General features: G+C 39.3%; 1 protein-coding gene across 1 annotated transcript in view; it reads left to right on the top strand.

Annotated features, from left to right (window-relative positions):
• CLVS1 (clavesin 1) overlaps positions 1–14,681 on the top strand; it is a 104,674-nt gene that overhangs the window by 30,408 nt on the left and 59,585 nt on the right. Inside the window, exon 3 of the mRNA XM_051609768.1 lies at positions 8,900–9,074. Coding sequence (XP_051465728.1) covers positions 8,900–9,074 — 175 coding nt within the window. The remainder of the gene's footprint in view (positions 1–8,899; positions 9,075–14,681) is intronic.

The following is a 14,681-nucleotide window of genomic DNA, read 5'->3' on the forward strand; positions in this document are numbered from 1 at the left end:
TAGTGAGCTGGTATTTGATTTTAACTTTACCTTTTATTCTGGTCATCATTGAGGTCTGCTGTAAGAACTACTGGTTGCAACCAAAGGGACAATTAGGTCATTGTGTTAGAATTGTTTAAGGTAAAATATGTAAATATACAATTTAGTTAGCTAATAAAAAATCCTACTGTGAAGTTTGCATTAGTCCTTCGAGAAAAGTTAATAAATATGGAGGTGAGTTCTTGCCTTGCACATAAAACTGGCCCTTGTACTTCAGGAAAAGATTAGGATATTTTAAGTGGCAAAATAGTTATTGTAAAGCAGTAATATTCTTCTGGCAGACATAAGTGAGGTAAGTGGTGATATGAAAAAAAGTAAAAGGAAAGTTGTGTAGGTTAGTGAAGACTAGAAAAAATATGGAAAATTCCAGAACAGCCTAGAAAAGAAATTATGCAAATAAGTCTAAGTGTAGTGCAAGAATTTGTTGGATTTTAATATGTGGCCACATCTTGTATGCAGATCCTTTATCCCTCTTAACTTTATTCAGTTTTTTCTGGGTTTCCAACTACTTTTAACCTTTTAAGAAAAGCGTCAGGTCATTATGGACAGCACAATTAAGAAGTCTACTTACTGCGCAGCACTGGTCAAAAAAGTTAATTAGATGTTAGGCTGCATTAAGAATGAAATGGAGAATAAATAGGAAATGATAGCATATTATTTTATATATGCTGATATTCTAAACTCACCTCAAATACCGAATTTGCTTTACATTGCATTTACTTAAAAAAAGGGGATGTAAAAACTGTAACTGTCAAAAAAAAAAAAAGGACTTAATTAGTATTATGAACAAGTGACGTAACTGCATCAGCCTGTTTCAGTGGAAAGATGTGTTGAAGGTGCAGTGGAGATATAGCTAGAAGAGGTAGAGTGGAATCACACAGAGAAAGCACGATAGCAGGGAGATTGAATTGGTGGTGTTATTTGTATCTTCCTCTAATAACAGAACAAAGGAGCTGTATAATTGCTTTCTGTGATTAAATAGTAGCTTCATAATGTTTGAAAGAAATCCTTTCCCTTTCTGTAATGAAAAATTTACTTGTGGAACTCAATGGTGCAAGAAATTGAGCAAAATAGCTTAGTATGATGCAAGGATGGATTGCAGTGCCAAAAGGGAATAAGAACAGGCTATGCAATCACACGGAATAAAATAAAACAACAGAGATCATCAATCCTAATGCTTCCAACCATAAGGCACTGATGTACCAGCATTCATTTTGTTCATTATTACTACATCTGTGCTTTGAGGCAGCAGTATCACACCACTGGTAAGATCATGATAGGAGATTAAAAACTGCCCCTTAAACAGTATCCTGAGTTGTGACCTTCAGTCTGTTCCCACATGTCATCTCTTAAATTTCTGACAGTAGAGACCACTCATCTGAAATCACCATGGACTCCCTCTCTCTGCTCATGCTGGACTGTACTCTTTGTCCATCTTCCCCATGCTCCTCCCAGAGGACACTGCATTTGGGACTATCCAGGCAAAGTACTGCAGTGATTCTGTAGTATTGATTTACTGAATGCATTTAGGGTTGTAGCATAGGACTTACATTAATTTTCACAGTAATATAGCACACTACCTGTGATTGTCACTTATTTCTTTGCAACAGAGAGATTTGCAGTATGCCATCATGACGTCGCTCTGGATACTAAAAAGGCAAGAAAATCAACAGTTTGTAGCTCAGAAATACTTTCTCCTGAAGGAATAAAACAAATTCACAGCAAGAGGAAAGGTCATAGAATAATTTAGGTTGGAAGAGAGCTTTAAAATCATCAAGTCCAATCGTAAAAATACCATTGTCCAGTCCACCACTAAACCATGTCCCTAAGCACCCCATCTGCATGTCTTTTAAATACCTTCAGGGATGGTGACTGGACCACTTCCCTGGATAGCCTGTTCCAATGCCTGACCGTACTTTCAGTGAAGAAATTTTTCCTAATACCCAATCTAAACCTCCCCTGGGACAATTTGAGGCCATTTCCTCCTGTTCTATCACTTGTTGTTTTTGGAGAAGAGACCAACACCCACCTTGCATCTGCTAGCCACACTAATTCTGTTACAAGTCAGGATGCCATTGGCCTTCTTGGCCACCTGGCTCATGTTCAGCTGGCTGTTGACAAACATCCCCAAGTCATTTTCTTCTAAGCAGCTTTCCAGCCACTCTGCTCCAAGCCTCCAGCATTGCATGAGGTTGTTGTGACCCAAATGCAGGACCTGGCACTTGGCCTTGTTGCACCTCATACTGTTGGCCTTGGGCCATTGATCCAGCCTGTCTAGGTCCCTCTACAGAACCTTTCTGCCCCCAAGGAGATCAGCGCTTCTGCCCAACTTGGTGTCACCTGCAAACTTACTGAGGGTGCAGTCACATTGCACCTGAGATTCAATTCTAGACTGTCATTTCAGCAGCAGTCTGCAAAGTAGATCAGCATACTGCTCCTGAGAGGCCTCACCCTGTATGGTGCTGAGTGCTCTGCCCACTCAAGATTGAGCTTGGGAGCCCAGCCAAGCCATTAGCCGGGGGCTGGGCTGCCCTCCTGCACCCAGGTGGACTCCTTACAAGCAGTCACCAAGCTTGTGCTGTGATAGGTTGCAGTCAGTTGCCTGCTCCATTTGGGATCAACTATCTGGAGGCCTCAGGGAGGGATTTTTTGACCTCTCAGGACTATAACAATTTTATGTTTTATCTTGAAGTGATTCCCTGCTAGACAGTGTAACCTGTCCCTGGGCTGAGGCAAAAGAAAGAGCAGATATCACATCCCCATTCCCCTTCGTAGGCTCTTCTGGAAGCTGGTCCTACCAGGGGTTGAAAGAACCTCACCACCTCCACTCTCCCTCCCCAAGCACAAGGACTCCAAAGATCCCAATTTTGCAGCCAAATTGCACATAAGAAAGGGTCCTTGCACAGTGACAATAACATCAGGGACAAAACATTCATTCGGTGCCCACAGTATGAATGAGTGTATGTAGGAGGAGATTCGTAATGCTGACTTGAATGTGGAGTGAGTAATTCAGTGGCTATTGGTTGCTATGGAGTTCAGCTGAAGTGGAAAGTGATGACAAAAAAAAAAAAAAACATAGTATAGAAGAACCTCCAGCAGAAACATAACATGGAGAATATGTTTATACCTTTAAGAAGACATTTAGAGGCATTTTTTGCATTATAAAAGAATAAGCCACTGTGGTTTGTTTCTGCAGGCTGCTACATTTCCCCTTCCCGTTCCCCCTGGCAACAGCAGAAGCTTCCAGCTCACTCCAACAGGAATTCAAAGCCAGCCAGGTATCTGTGGGTCACTGGCCTCCATTCAGTTATAAGTTCAGCAGTGGATTTCTAATATTGTCAAATACAGATCAGGTGTCAGCTTAGCCTATTCTTTGTATCCAGTGCACTGTTAGACTAATCATTTCCCAAGGAAAAAAATCAGTACACTTCTCTATCCACTCTGTTCTCCTGAATGTAAGGTTACTTGGGAATTTTAAACTCACACAGATGCTGTGGGGAAAAACTTGCTGTCTTTTCATCACAAAACAGGAGAGATGCCTGTCTGAAGCTGACGTACTGGAACAACCAAAGATAGCTGCACTGGAAGTGACAGAAGAATAATTTGGAGCTGTGACATTAACTTAAGGCAACCTGTGTTTTACTCAGTAGGAGTTTCATCTGCATTTATTTTTACTCTACAGAAATACACAAAACTCTGTAACTTCACTTTGGCATGACAAGGAAGGGGCTAGGACCCTACAAAATAAGAAAAAAAAATCTCATATTGTTGTGCAAGAATTTATGCAGTTTATATATTGATGAATTATTCATATTTTTGCAGCTAACACATTTAAATAGCTTTGAATTGTTCTATGAAGAATGTTACCTGTGTGGCTGGTCAAAACATTTGTTGTGAACATTTGCTGTGAATGCAACCCATTTTCTCTGTGAATCGCAGACAAGCCTTGCTAATTTCTGTGCACATATGCACTTTTCAGACCTAAAACAAATGAGACAAACAAGCCCTTTTCAGTGCTCCAGTCAGCTGTGAGTTCCTCTGATTGTTCATATTCTTTGGTGCAGGATTAGCCAAGTGAGTCACCATGTTTATTCATGATTATTCCTTATGCAGTATTTCTTTCTGGATATTCTTCAGCCAAGGGCAACCCAGCTTTGTGAAGGGTTCACATGAGGGGCCTTCATACAATGTGAAGCTCAGGTCATGCAGTGGTTGGGCTGACTGCCATTTCAAGGACTCATGATCATAAGTTTGAGTCAAGACATGAATCCTCAAGGGCTTTATGTCAGTAATTTCCAGTGCTTTTTTTCAGCAGAGTTAAGCTTTAAAACTCTAAAATACATATATGCATTAAAAAGAGTCAGAAGTTTCCTAAGTACACATTACCTGAAGTTGGGGATTTCTCATCAGTACTTCATGAGCAGAAAGGAGAAATCAATCTGCTGGAATAAATTACTTCATATGATTTATGATCAGCAGTTCAGAACCTAGTGCTGACTGGGTTTCAAGGGCTTTTCCATGAACAGCATACCTTGGATATATTTGGGAGCAATCCAAAATGCTCCTTCCTGGATTCTCCCTCCCCCACCAGCATTGATCTGCTGTATTGTTCATGTCTCCCTTTCTAAGCCTTTCCTTACAACTTCTTCAGCTTTGATTAGCTCAAATAATTTGGGACAAACTGAGTATGGTTTTCTGGTCTTCCTTTTTTCTACTTCCTCTTCTGAGCATTACTCCTAGTGGGAATCCTCCATGCAGGGCAGTGCCATCTCTCCCTCCACTGGAAGCTAAGCATGCATTTCTGATCTCCATTGGTGATTTACTACGTGGAGAAGGAACAAAGCAAGATGTAATCTCTTACCTGATTTATATCTATGCCAAGTTTGCAGCTTGCTAAATGTTATTCGGCTTTGGCTGTAGCTTTTCCTGAAGTGTACTCTAACATCTCAGGTTTTCACACAGACTCAAGGAGACCAGTTTTACATTGCTTAGTCTTTTCTTAGCTTATGTTGAATATGACAGTGTAGCTTCACTTCTTTGTTATGGTTAAAAGGTGATAAATTAATTTATTTGGTATCCCAAGACATTTTAACAAGTAAAGAAACCCCTTATATCTGCATTTGCATTTAAGTAGGCCAACATTTCAATATTACAGGAGAGAAACTCTTACCACAAACTAGGTGGATAACTTAGGCATGTTAAGCTAAGTTATCCGCAACTGCCAAGATAACAACACTGGTCCAAACTTTATTAACTTGATGTCTTGTGGGACAGTCAGGATTTTTAGTGACTATTTTTGTTTACTACCAGACAATGACTTCAGCTGCCAGTATTTCTGTATGATCATTCTTTTAGCCATCTGAATAACCCCATTAATTTCAGCAGCATGCCTAAAAGAGACCCTGTGCTGAACTATTCAGAGAGGATAATGTCAAAAGCCTTTACTGGTGCTATCATCTCCAAAATGCATCACTTTATTGTGGAGTGTCTTTTGACTTTATTTTCCAACAGTCCCTCAACTTTATTATCCATGTATCTCTTCTAACATGCAAATAGATAATTTAATTTCCCTGCAATGTCTTTATCCCCTTTAATTGTTCCCATTGCACCCTGGTACTCCACTGAGCCTTTTGGTTCTCTCACAGCCTGCTTACACCTCTTATAATTAAGTAATGTCTTATTTATTTACATGTTATGCCTTTGGCTACTCTCCCCACCAAATCCCTCAGCTAAACAATCTTAATTTTTGTTTTACATTATTGTTCCTTAACACTAGCTTCTGTTGGGCTAACTTCCCATTTTCCAAAGCATATTTGAAGAGACTTTTTTGTGGTACCTTTCCATTCAGCTGAGGCAGATAGACCCTCTCCCCTCCTTCCTCCTTTTTGTCTTTCTGGGGCTTGTGCAAATCTTTTGTAAGTCATTAGTGGCTCACTTCAGTAGGCTCCACGCTGAATCCTCACAGCACCTTACACATTTCCTTTTGTGTAATAGTAATTTATTTCCTTTTTTGGTGTGTGTGAAATGGGTAAACTGATGGGGGAGGGGGCTGTAGGAGGGAAGGGAACATTAAGCAAAGGAACAAAAGAAATGGACTCATAGAAAGTGGTCCTTTGTTCATGCACAGAAAATTATTTGGATGCAAATCAGTCACACTGCTGAATGATTTGTCTCCAAGCATCAAGATTAGGGAGCAGAGGACTCCAGCCTCAAGTGGCACTCTGTCTGATTTCTATCCAGGCTCGGCATTCAAAAACAACCAAACAGCCCACCTGGAGGACTTGTGCTCTGCTTTCATGTCCCCTTGTACTCATCTGAAAAAGGTCTTTGTGTTCACTTTGAGTTATTTCCTACATCATGTCTTAAAACTGCAAATACATAGAAGGGGAGAGGGATTTGGGCAGGGGACAGCCAGATTTGTTACACACCAAGAAAAAACTGAGTGACATATCTTCCAGGCAAATAATTTCTACTGCAAGTACAGGAAAGTACAGGTGAGTAATTGCTTGATAACCTGGTAATTTATGTAGACATCCAAAAAAAGATTGGAATTCCTGAGCATAGAGTCTGACAGGAAGATTTTGCACTCAGTCAAATGAAATATTTCATAGGTATTTAGAGTTTAAGTGGATTACAGAACATGCCTTGTATGCACCACTTCCATACAGCCTTACTGAAATCATTACACAGTCTTTCAAATCATCAGAGGTAGCAGGATCATGAATATGGGTTTGAATGTTCTATTAAGACCCACCCCCTTGCCCCCCCCCAAAAAAAAAAGTCTTCCCACAGATGAATGATGAAACATTTTCTTATCACCGTGTGGCCCTGTTCTCATACTTCCAGTAATAACAAGTATTTTGTTCATTTTATATTTTGCAAGTGTGGGTTAAATTGAGCTCAGAATTAGCCCATCTTCCTCAAAGTAGCCAGAAAACCCATTCATGAATGCTGTGTTGATGCCAACAAGTGAGTGGAGAAGGCTGGCATGTGTGTGAGGACATTTTTGGAGCCATCACACACCTCTGGAGCCTTCCACAGGGCAGTTTTGTGGAAGGCTTGCCCACCTGGATAGGGATGCTGGGATAGAGTAGTGTAGGATATATTAAGTAGATATAGTCTAGGGGCACAATTGCATTTTCATCACTCCAAGTCTAGTGATTTCATGCTGCTGTTTAAAAGTCATCACCTATATCACAAATTTTTTTAAACAAATTTAGACTAAAAATAAGTGTCAGTTGCCAAACCAGTCAGCATGCTTTCCCTTTGTGTTGCTAAGGAATGTACTCCTTCAGCTTGTCTGTTTAGCACAGCACGATTTGGAAAGGTCAAGGCTGTCCTGTTGCTGCAAATGAGGGAGGGGTGGACTGGCACCCAGCAGCAACAAAGTTGAATAACTTTAAGCTCTACATACTGCAAGTTGCCTCAGCAATTATACTTCAGAGAAGCTTCTAACTCAGGCAGAGAGACACAGTTAAGAAACTTTTTCAAGGACCACATCTTTAGAGAAGGAATGTACATTTCCACTTGAAACCTGCTAAGAATAAGAAAACACTTCACCATTTACTTCTAAAAGAAATTTATAATGTGTTGCTGCTGTTCAGGTGTAGAGGTCTTAACAGCAGAGAAGTTTGTTTTGACTGCATGTAGTTGGTGTTTTTTTTTTCTCAGGCAGAGTTTGAAATAACACACTTGTAGGCTTTGATGAGTTGTTTTAAGTTAAATAGAACAGCAGAAGAGGATTAAATTAAAATCTCTGTGGGAGAACATGGTGGGAGCCTTCCCTATAATAGACGTCAGGCCCCATCTAAATTCGAGAATTATGCAGAGGTAGGAAAGACCGTAATAGCAGTATGTTACAATTCCAGTTTACAGAAGGTTTAGCTTGCTTTCTGAAGATTTCCTTACTTGTTGCTCTCTAAAATAATCTTATTGTTTGCAAGTAATCTTAACAGGAAGGATGGATGGTGAGAGGGCCTCATTCAGCTTTCTCAGGTGTAAATATGGAATAAGTCATCAAAGTGTCCAATGCGCTTTTGAAAAATGCATGAGATCAAAGTAGAGAGTGGCCCAGGCTTCCCACTTCAGACTTTGCCATTAAAGAAAACATTTCAATATTTTCTTCTCTGTCACTTGTTATCTTCTTCAGGGCCTCCAAGGTTTCTAATTATTCTCCCAGAGCTGAGGGAAGCCTTGCAGTCAGCCTACAGGTAGCTGCTAATTAGTAAAGAGTTCCCATTTTGAGTGCATGCAGCTATTTTCCATGTTGTCTTTGATTTGAAGCAATAAGGCAACAGTCAAACTTTACTGTGCAAAGCCTTGGATCATTCCCTCCACTCAAGCAGGAAGCCAGGGAGCCTAGTTGTAACCATACCATTGATATTAATACTGTACTTATTTATTTCCTTTTCTGGTTTTCCTCTTTATAATAGAAAGAAAGTAGAGGGGGAGGGGAACAAACAACCAAACAAAAAAAAATGGTAAAGTGTATCCAAAGGAGCAGGGATTTAAGCTGATAGCCTGATTGCATTTCATTTCACCACAGAGAAATATTTTCCCAAAGTAGCTTAGCTAAAGTCTATTGTAAGGAAGGCCAGAAGAATGAAAAAGATTTAATTCAGGGTTTATTTTATCCACCAGTGAGCAGGACTTATCATATCAAGTAGAGGACTGTGAATTTTGGAGCAGGAGCGCTTTAGTGACACCTCTGAAACAACTCTCTTTTCAGAAGAATTCTACAAGAACAAATCCCCATCTGCTCATGCCCCATCCACAGCAAAGCTGACTATCTTGAGGTTTGAAGATAACTGCAGGCCCTGATTTTTTCATTTATTTTTTTCTTTTTCTGCCTTGGCTTTAGGAACTCCTTCATAGATATCCTTCGGGCTATTCTACTGTCATTGGAAGTGCTCATTGAAGACCAGGAGCTTCAGATAAATGGCTTCATTCTAATTATAGATTGGAGCAACTTCTCCTTCAAGCAAGCCTCCAAGCTTACACCATCTATCCTCAAATTGGCTATTGAAGGGTTACAGGTAGGTGAAGGGTAATATGTACCTGTGACTTTCATTGCTGTAGCTGGTGATTTTTGCCTTATCAGGTATGGGGAGTGAAGGATGGTGGGAGAAAATAATCAAGAATCCTTTAATGTCCCATCCCTTTGCAGCATAGATTGATTTTCAAACATTTAATTTTTACTGTGTTTTACTTTTATTTCAGCCGTAAATCAGTGTAACCGATGTGTGTGTTACTGTAGCATTAAGGACAGTTAGAGATTTGAGGTTTAATCCATCTGAGAGTTCAGAGGGATTACAATCCAGCAACATCTGCCTTCTAAAGTGTTCAGTCCACATGCAGGCACATCTGTATGCAGAGGGAGGGTGGCAGGAGAAGAGAGCAGCTCCCTCGGCAGATGGAAATGTGCTGTGGTGCTCACAAGGATGCATTTGAATTGGAGGGAAATGAGGAAGAGGGAAGACAGGCTTCCTGTAATGCCCTCATTCTGACTGCTTTAATTTGTCACACAGGATCCTGTTACATTATGGTTCAGGCTGTTCACGGTCTGTGCATCCACTTGGTGCTTTCAAATAAATAGGAGAAAGCTGAAATCATGTGGTGTTACAGGGTTAGGTGGAGAGTGAGGAGAAGGCAGCTGGGGCCTAATAAGGCAGCCTGAGGATGAGGATAAGCTCTGGTGCTCAGAAGGGACTTGAGACTCTAGCCCTTTCCACTAGAGTCTGAGCCTATCTATGTTGTTAGACCTAGGTTGGATTTTTAGGTTTGAAGTAGTTTGACACAACCTTATTCATTGTGGGTATTTGATAGATTCCAAGTACTATTTAGGATGGAAGAACCTTTGGAGATCACCCTGTCCAAACTCCTGCTCAAAGCAGGGCTGATTTTAATCTTAGGCGAAGTTGCTTAAGAACCACACATTTCATGTAGCTTCTTATCTGAAAACAGATTTTGTAGGTCATTGTTTTTCCAATTTCTTCTTAAGTACTTTTCTGGTATCTTGCAGTCATAAATACCTCCAGAATATTCTTCCCTGTTGTGTTTGTATTTTAACTTTAACTTACATATTAGAAAGGACAATTTGTTCAACATTTTTTTTTACTAAAACATTGTCCACAATTACAACACGATTACATCTACTTTATGTTGTTATTCAAATATGAGGTAGAAAAATCTGTGAGCAGTTTTAAGCCTGTGTTTCCTTTTTGTGGGGAATTTTAATCTCTTCTTACAAATTAGAAACTCTAGCTGCGTAATTAGTCCCTATGACAATACGTTATCTTCTCCCGCTACTGCTATCACTTCATCTGCCTTCCTTCACAGAATAACATTTTGTGGTTAAAAAAATAAAATCCTCAAGCTAGAAGGAAGGAGAAAGCCAAGTGACACTGATAATGAAATCAAATTCCCGGGAGGTGTCCTTGTACCTGTACAAATTTTGCACTTCTGCTGCTCCAGTAAGAGGCCAGTCCAGGCTTCATCCCATGTGATTTCTGGCCACAGCATTCCCAGGTTGTCTACCCATTGTGTGGAATGAGGGGGACACGTTCACCTTATGGCAGCTCCAGCTTTGAGCAGTGGAAAAGAAAGTTAATCCTTTCAAAGCCAGTTTCCCCTACTCTGCCTGTTCACAGACTCTTCTTCAGCATCCCCATTACCTGGAGGCAACCTTCAGTTTACTTGGAGTTGTTGACAACAATGATTCTGGAAGTACCAAAGCCTGGAAGTACCAAAACTAGTCTTATGTTGGTGCCATTAGCTCGTGCTGGGCAATTTAAGAAGGCTGCCTTTCCTCTTGGTGGGTGGGCATTTCGTTTCTCATTTAGATTTACATTACTGTTGTCTCCTCCATGATTATGTCCAAATTGGGATAAGGTGTTCTAGACTTTTCTAACCACTGGCAGGCTTGATGAGTTGTAGGAGTTGTGAATGCTTCACTCCAACTTAACAGGTATAGAAGCAAGTCATTCATGCTTACAAAGCATATATTTAGCAAGCAATGTAGGTGGGAGTTCTTTAGGAGTGGCTTTTTTTTTTTTTTCTAGCTCTAACAGTTGCTGTGGAAGCACCTTTGTTAAGACTTCGTTCCATTATTATTTTAAAAAGAACTGCTGCTCTCCTAATGTAAAATTTCTGTAACATAATTGAAATGCAGGTAAGACCTACATACAGAAGAAGAAGATTCAATATATGAGCTGTGCATTGTGCAAGGAGGTCACTGAAAGTGAAAAGGTCAGGTTCTGTTCTCATGAGGTGATGACGTCTGAAAAAGACTGAGACTGGTTTAGCTCCTTGTTGTTTGTCACAGCTAAGGTGCTGGGCATGTTCAGATCCTCAGAGAGGCAGAGTACATGGCTGTCCCAGTCCTCTAACAAGAGGTTTTGGGTGATACTAGGTCTTGTCTAAGTCTAATGAACTGAATGGAAGAAAAAATATTTCTCTTTTACAGTTTTTGGTGGGATCAAACCCATATGTTCATACATTGATATCTGAACTGTCTCTACTAGTAGTTTTAATGCCACAGTTGAACCGTTTTTCTATAGCTTTGCTATCTCAGACCATCTATTTCTGAAACATAGAGCTCCAAAAATAAATAGTGGTGCATTTAATTATTTAAATTTATGCATTTTCCTTTCAAATTACTTTCAGGCAATTCATAAATGGGCAGTTCATTTTTTGCATTTGTATTCAGTTAATTATTTTCCTCATAGTGTTGCTGCAGTGTGTTATCACTAAGAGAAGAGAACAAATATTACACAGGTGCATATGTTAATTCGTTCTGTATTGCAAGACCAGCACTGGCCAAATCAGATAGACTTGGCTACAGAGATTACTATGTTGCTATTATAGAAGATGCTCAGTCCCAAATACTGTACAGTGTGTAAATGCTCAAGGAGATGAAGTATGAGTTACATCACCAAATGGCCGAAAGTACATTTTGCTCAGTACTACACTGTTCTGTTTGGTTTTCTGCGTATATTGCATCACACAAGATAGTTCATTATAACTCTACAGGGCATCTACTCTGTTTCTCAGTTATGGTATTTAATGACTTAAAAGTAGCCTGATGTCTGCACTTTAAACAACAGTTGTTCAGATGCTAAACAAGTATTTGTATGGTATGACAATTCTCGTTATGCCACAGCAGTGCAGGGACAAATGTGTTCTTAGTGCCTAAACCATCCCTGATTAATGAACTCTGCTCTTCTATCACAAGGCAATTGCTACTATATGCTTTGACCTCATGTGGTGCTCCTTCTTACACCTTACTGATCTTTTGTGTTTTAACACATTGAAGAGAAGATTGTCATGTGGATGGAAAAGTGTGGAAAGAGATGTACATAAAACCAATCTATTTTGCCAACAACTTGATGGGTTTTGAGTTCTGATCTTTACTGGTTTAATGTAAACTATTTTTCCCCTTCACATTATATTCCTCCCTTTTCTCTTTGTCTGTGAAGTTATACTTCTTTGTGTGTCATGCTGATCCTATAATTATCCTGTGATGGTAGGCAGAATTGATTGTGGCTTAAGTTTACCAGAGACAGATATTTTTGCATTTTGTGCAACAGTTTAGAAGCATCAGAGAAACCTATGTTGCAATCACAAAGCAGATAAAGGAAGTAAACTGTGGTCACTAAAATCCTTCTTAGTATGCAGTATGTTTGCTACTGACCAGTGCATCTGAAGACCTCTAACAAACATGGGGATTACAGCTGAATCAGAGAATTATAGAATGGCTAAGGTTGGAAGAGACCTTAAAGATCATCAGGTTCCAACCTCCCCTCCAGTGAAGGCCAGACTTCTTTCTTGTTTTTCTGTTTTGTTTTGTTGTGGTTTTTTTGTTTGTTTGTTTGTTGTTGGGTTTTTTTTGATGGTGGTTGGGTTTTGCTCTGATAGGATTGAGTAAAAAGAAAAAAAAAAATCCAGACAGGATTGCCAATGAGTCTAGAGCAGCACAATTTGCTTCTGCCTTATCCAAGTCCAGAGCTATGTACTGCAGTTTGTGTACATCCATTCTTGTATCCATATAGAAATTCCCCCAGCTAGTCTTCTGAGCTTAAATGCAGCAATTTCTCCAACAGCATCTAAATATATTCTAAAACTTTCAGACCAGCACAAGGTCTGATCTCACCTGCCATTGCTTTGGTGAAAACAAAGCCAGAAGGCAACTGCCCACCAAGACCCAGCTGAGTGGATTATGGCACAAATCAGAAAGTTGGATTCAAAACTGACCTGAAGATCGGTTCTGCACTTCAGAATAACTAGTACTGCCTTACATAAAGCTTAACGTGCCCCAAAGCTGTCTCAAGGTACTGAAACAAGTTGGATGTATGATAATATAAAAGAATCATAGAAGGGTTTTGGTTTATGTCCTGACCATATTCTTTTTCCTCTGATAATTCTGCAACATGCAATTGCACACACATGAGGGGACCTTAAAAAAAAGCCCTTTATGTCTACTTTGTAATGATGGATCACTGCAGGAGTGATCTTTAGGGTTCAACAGGGCTTTGATTTTAACTTTCACAATTGTTGCAGCAATTAGCAGTAACAACGGGGAACAACCAAGATCAACAAACAGGGATTTGGTCCCAGATTTTCTTTGATAATAGCCTAACAGAAGTTATGACCAGCAATGTCCCTTAGGAGATCCATTAAAGTTATTTTATTTTTTTTAAGTTATCTTCAGTTAATCACCATCCAGTGAAAACTGGAAACTGGTATTTCTGGGAGGAGAGGTAAATAAAAGGAAATCAATGATGTTTAATTTAACACTTTAATCAGATACTGGCACTGATAAAATCCCTCTGAAAAAAAACAAACAAACTTTCAAATAATAGAAACTTGTACAGGCTTCTCTTCGAAAATTATTTAAGGTACATATTTTCTAGAATATCTCCAATGCTGAGATCAAGTCAGATGATCAAGCTAAAAGGTTTGTTTGGACATTGTTGGAGATAATCCCACTTCAAAATCTAGAATGAGATACCAGATTGGTAAAACTCAGTCTGCTTAGAATTATATGAAGCCTTTTGATCTTTAACATGAGCAATGGATTTAAATGAGGTTTTTTGGGGTTTTTTTTTGAGATTCCCTCCTACTGTAATTATGTGGGATTGAGAAACTTAATGTCAGTTAAATTATAGCAGCAGATTACTTGTCTCTTGACACTATTTTAGCAATAAAATATTTTTCATGTTGCAATTCAGAAGGAAGAGCTAAAATACAAAATGTGCTCAAAATTCAGACTACAGTGTAGAGCTTGAAGGAAAAAAGTGTCGTTCAACATCATGACAAATGTGTGGTTTTTTGTTTGTTTGTTTGTTTCTTAGTGAAATCTTAGTGAAAAATATGAACTTGCAGAGCTGATGAAACCTTTTCAGTGAAAAAACATTTTTTTTCTGGAATGATGCCATATTTTATGAATAGAAGTATGATGATGAAATACATTTCCAAAACTCTCAGAAAAAAATCTGGAAATAAATTGCATCCAAAATTTTCACCTGGAAAATCAAAATACTTAGTATTCCATTTCATTATGAGTGGTATGAAGCACTTGATTTCTTAATTGTTATAATTTCTTGCGTATCAAAGTTGAAATCAAGCTGAGATAATGGAACAGT

Source organism: Apus apus, chromosome 2 (genome assembly GCF_020740795.1).
Source record: "Apus apus isolate bApuApu2 chromosome 2, bApuApu2.pri.cur, whole genome shotgun sequence".
In the NCBI taxonomy this organism is placed as follows: domain Eukaryota; kingdom Metazoa; phylum Chordata; class Aves; order Apodiformes; family Apodidae; genus Apus; species Apus apus.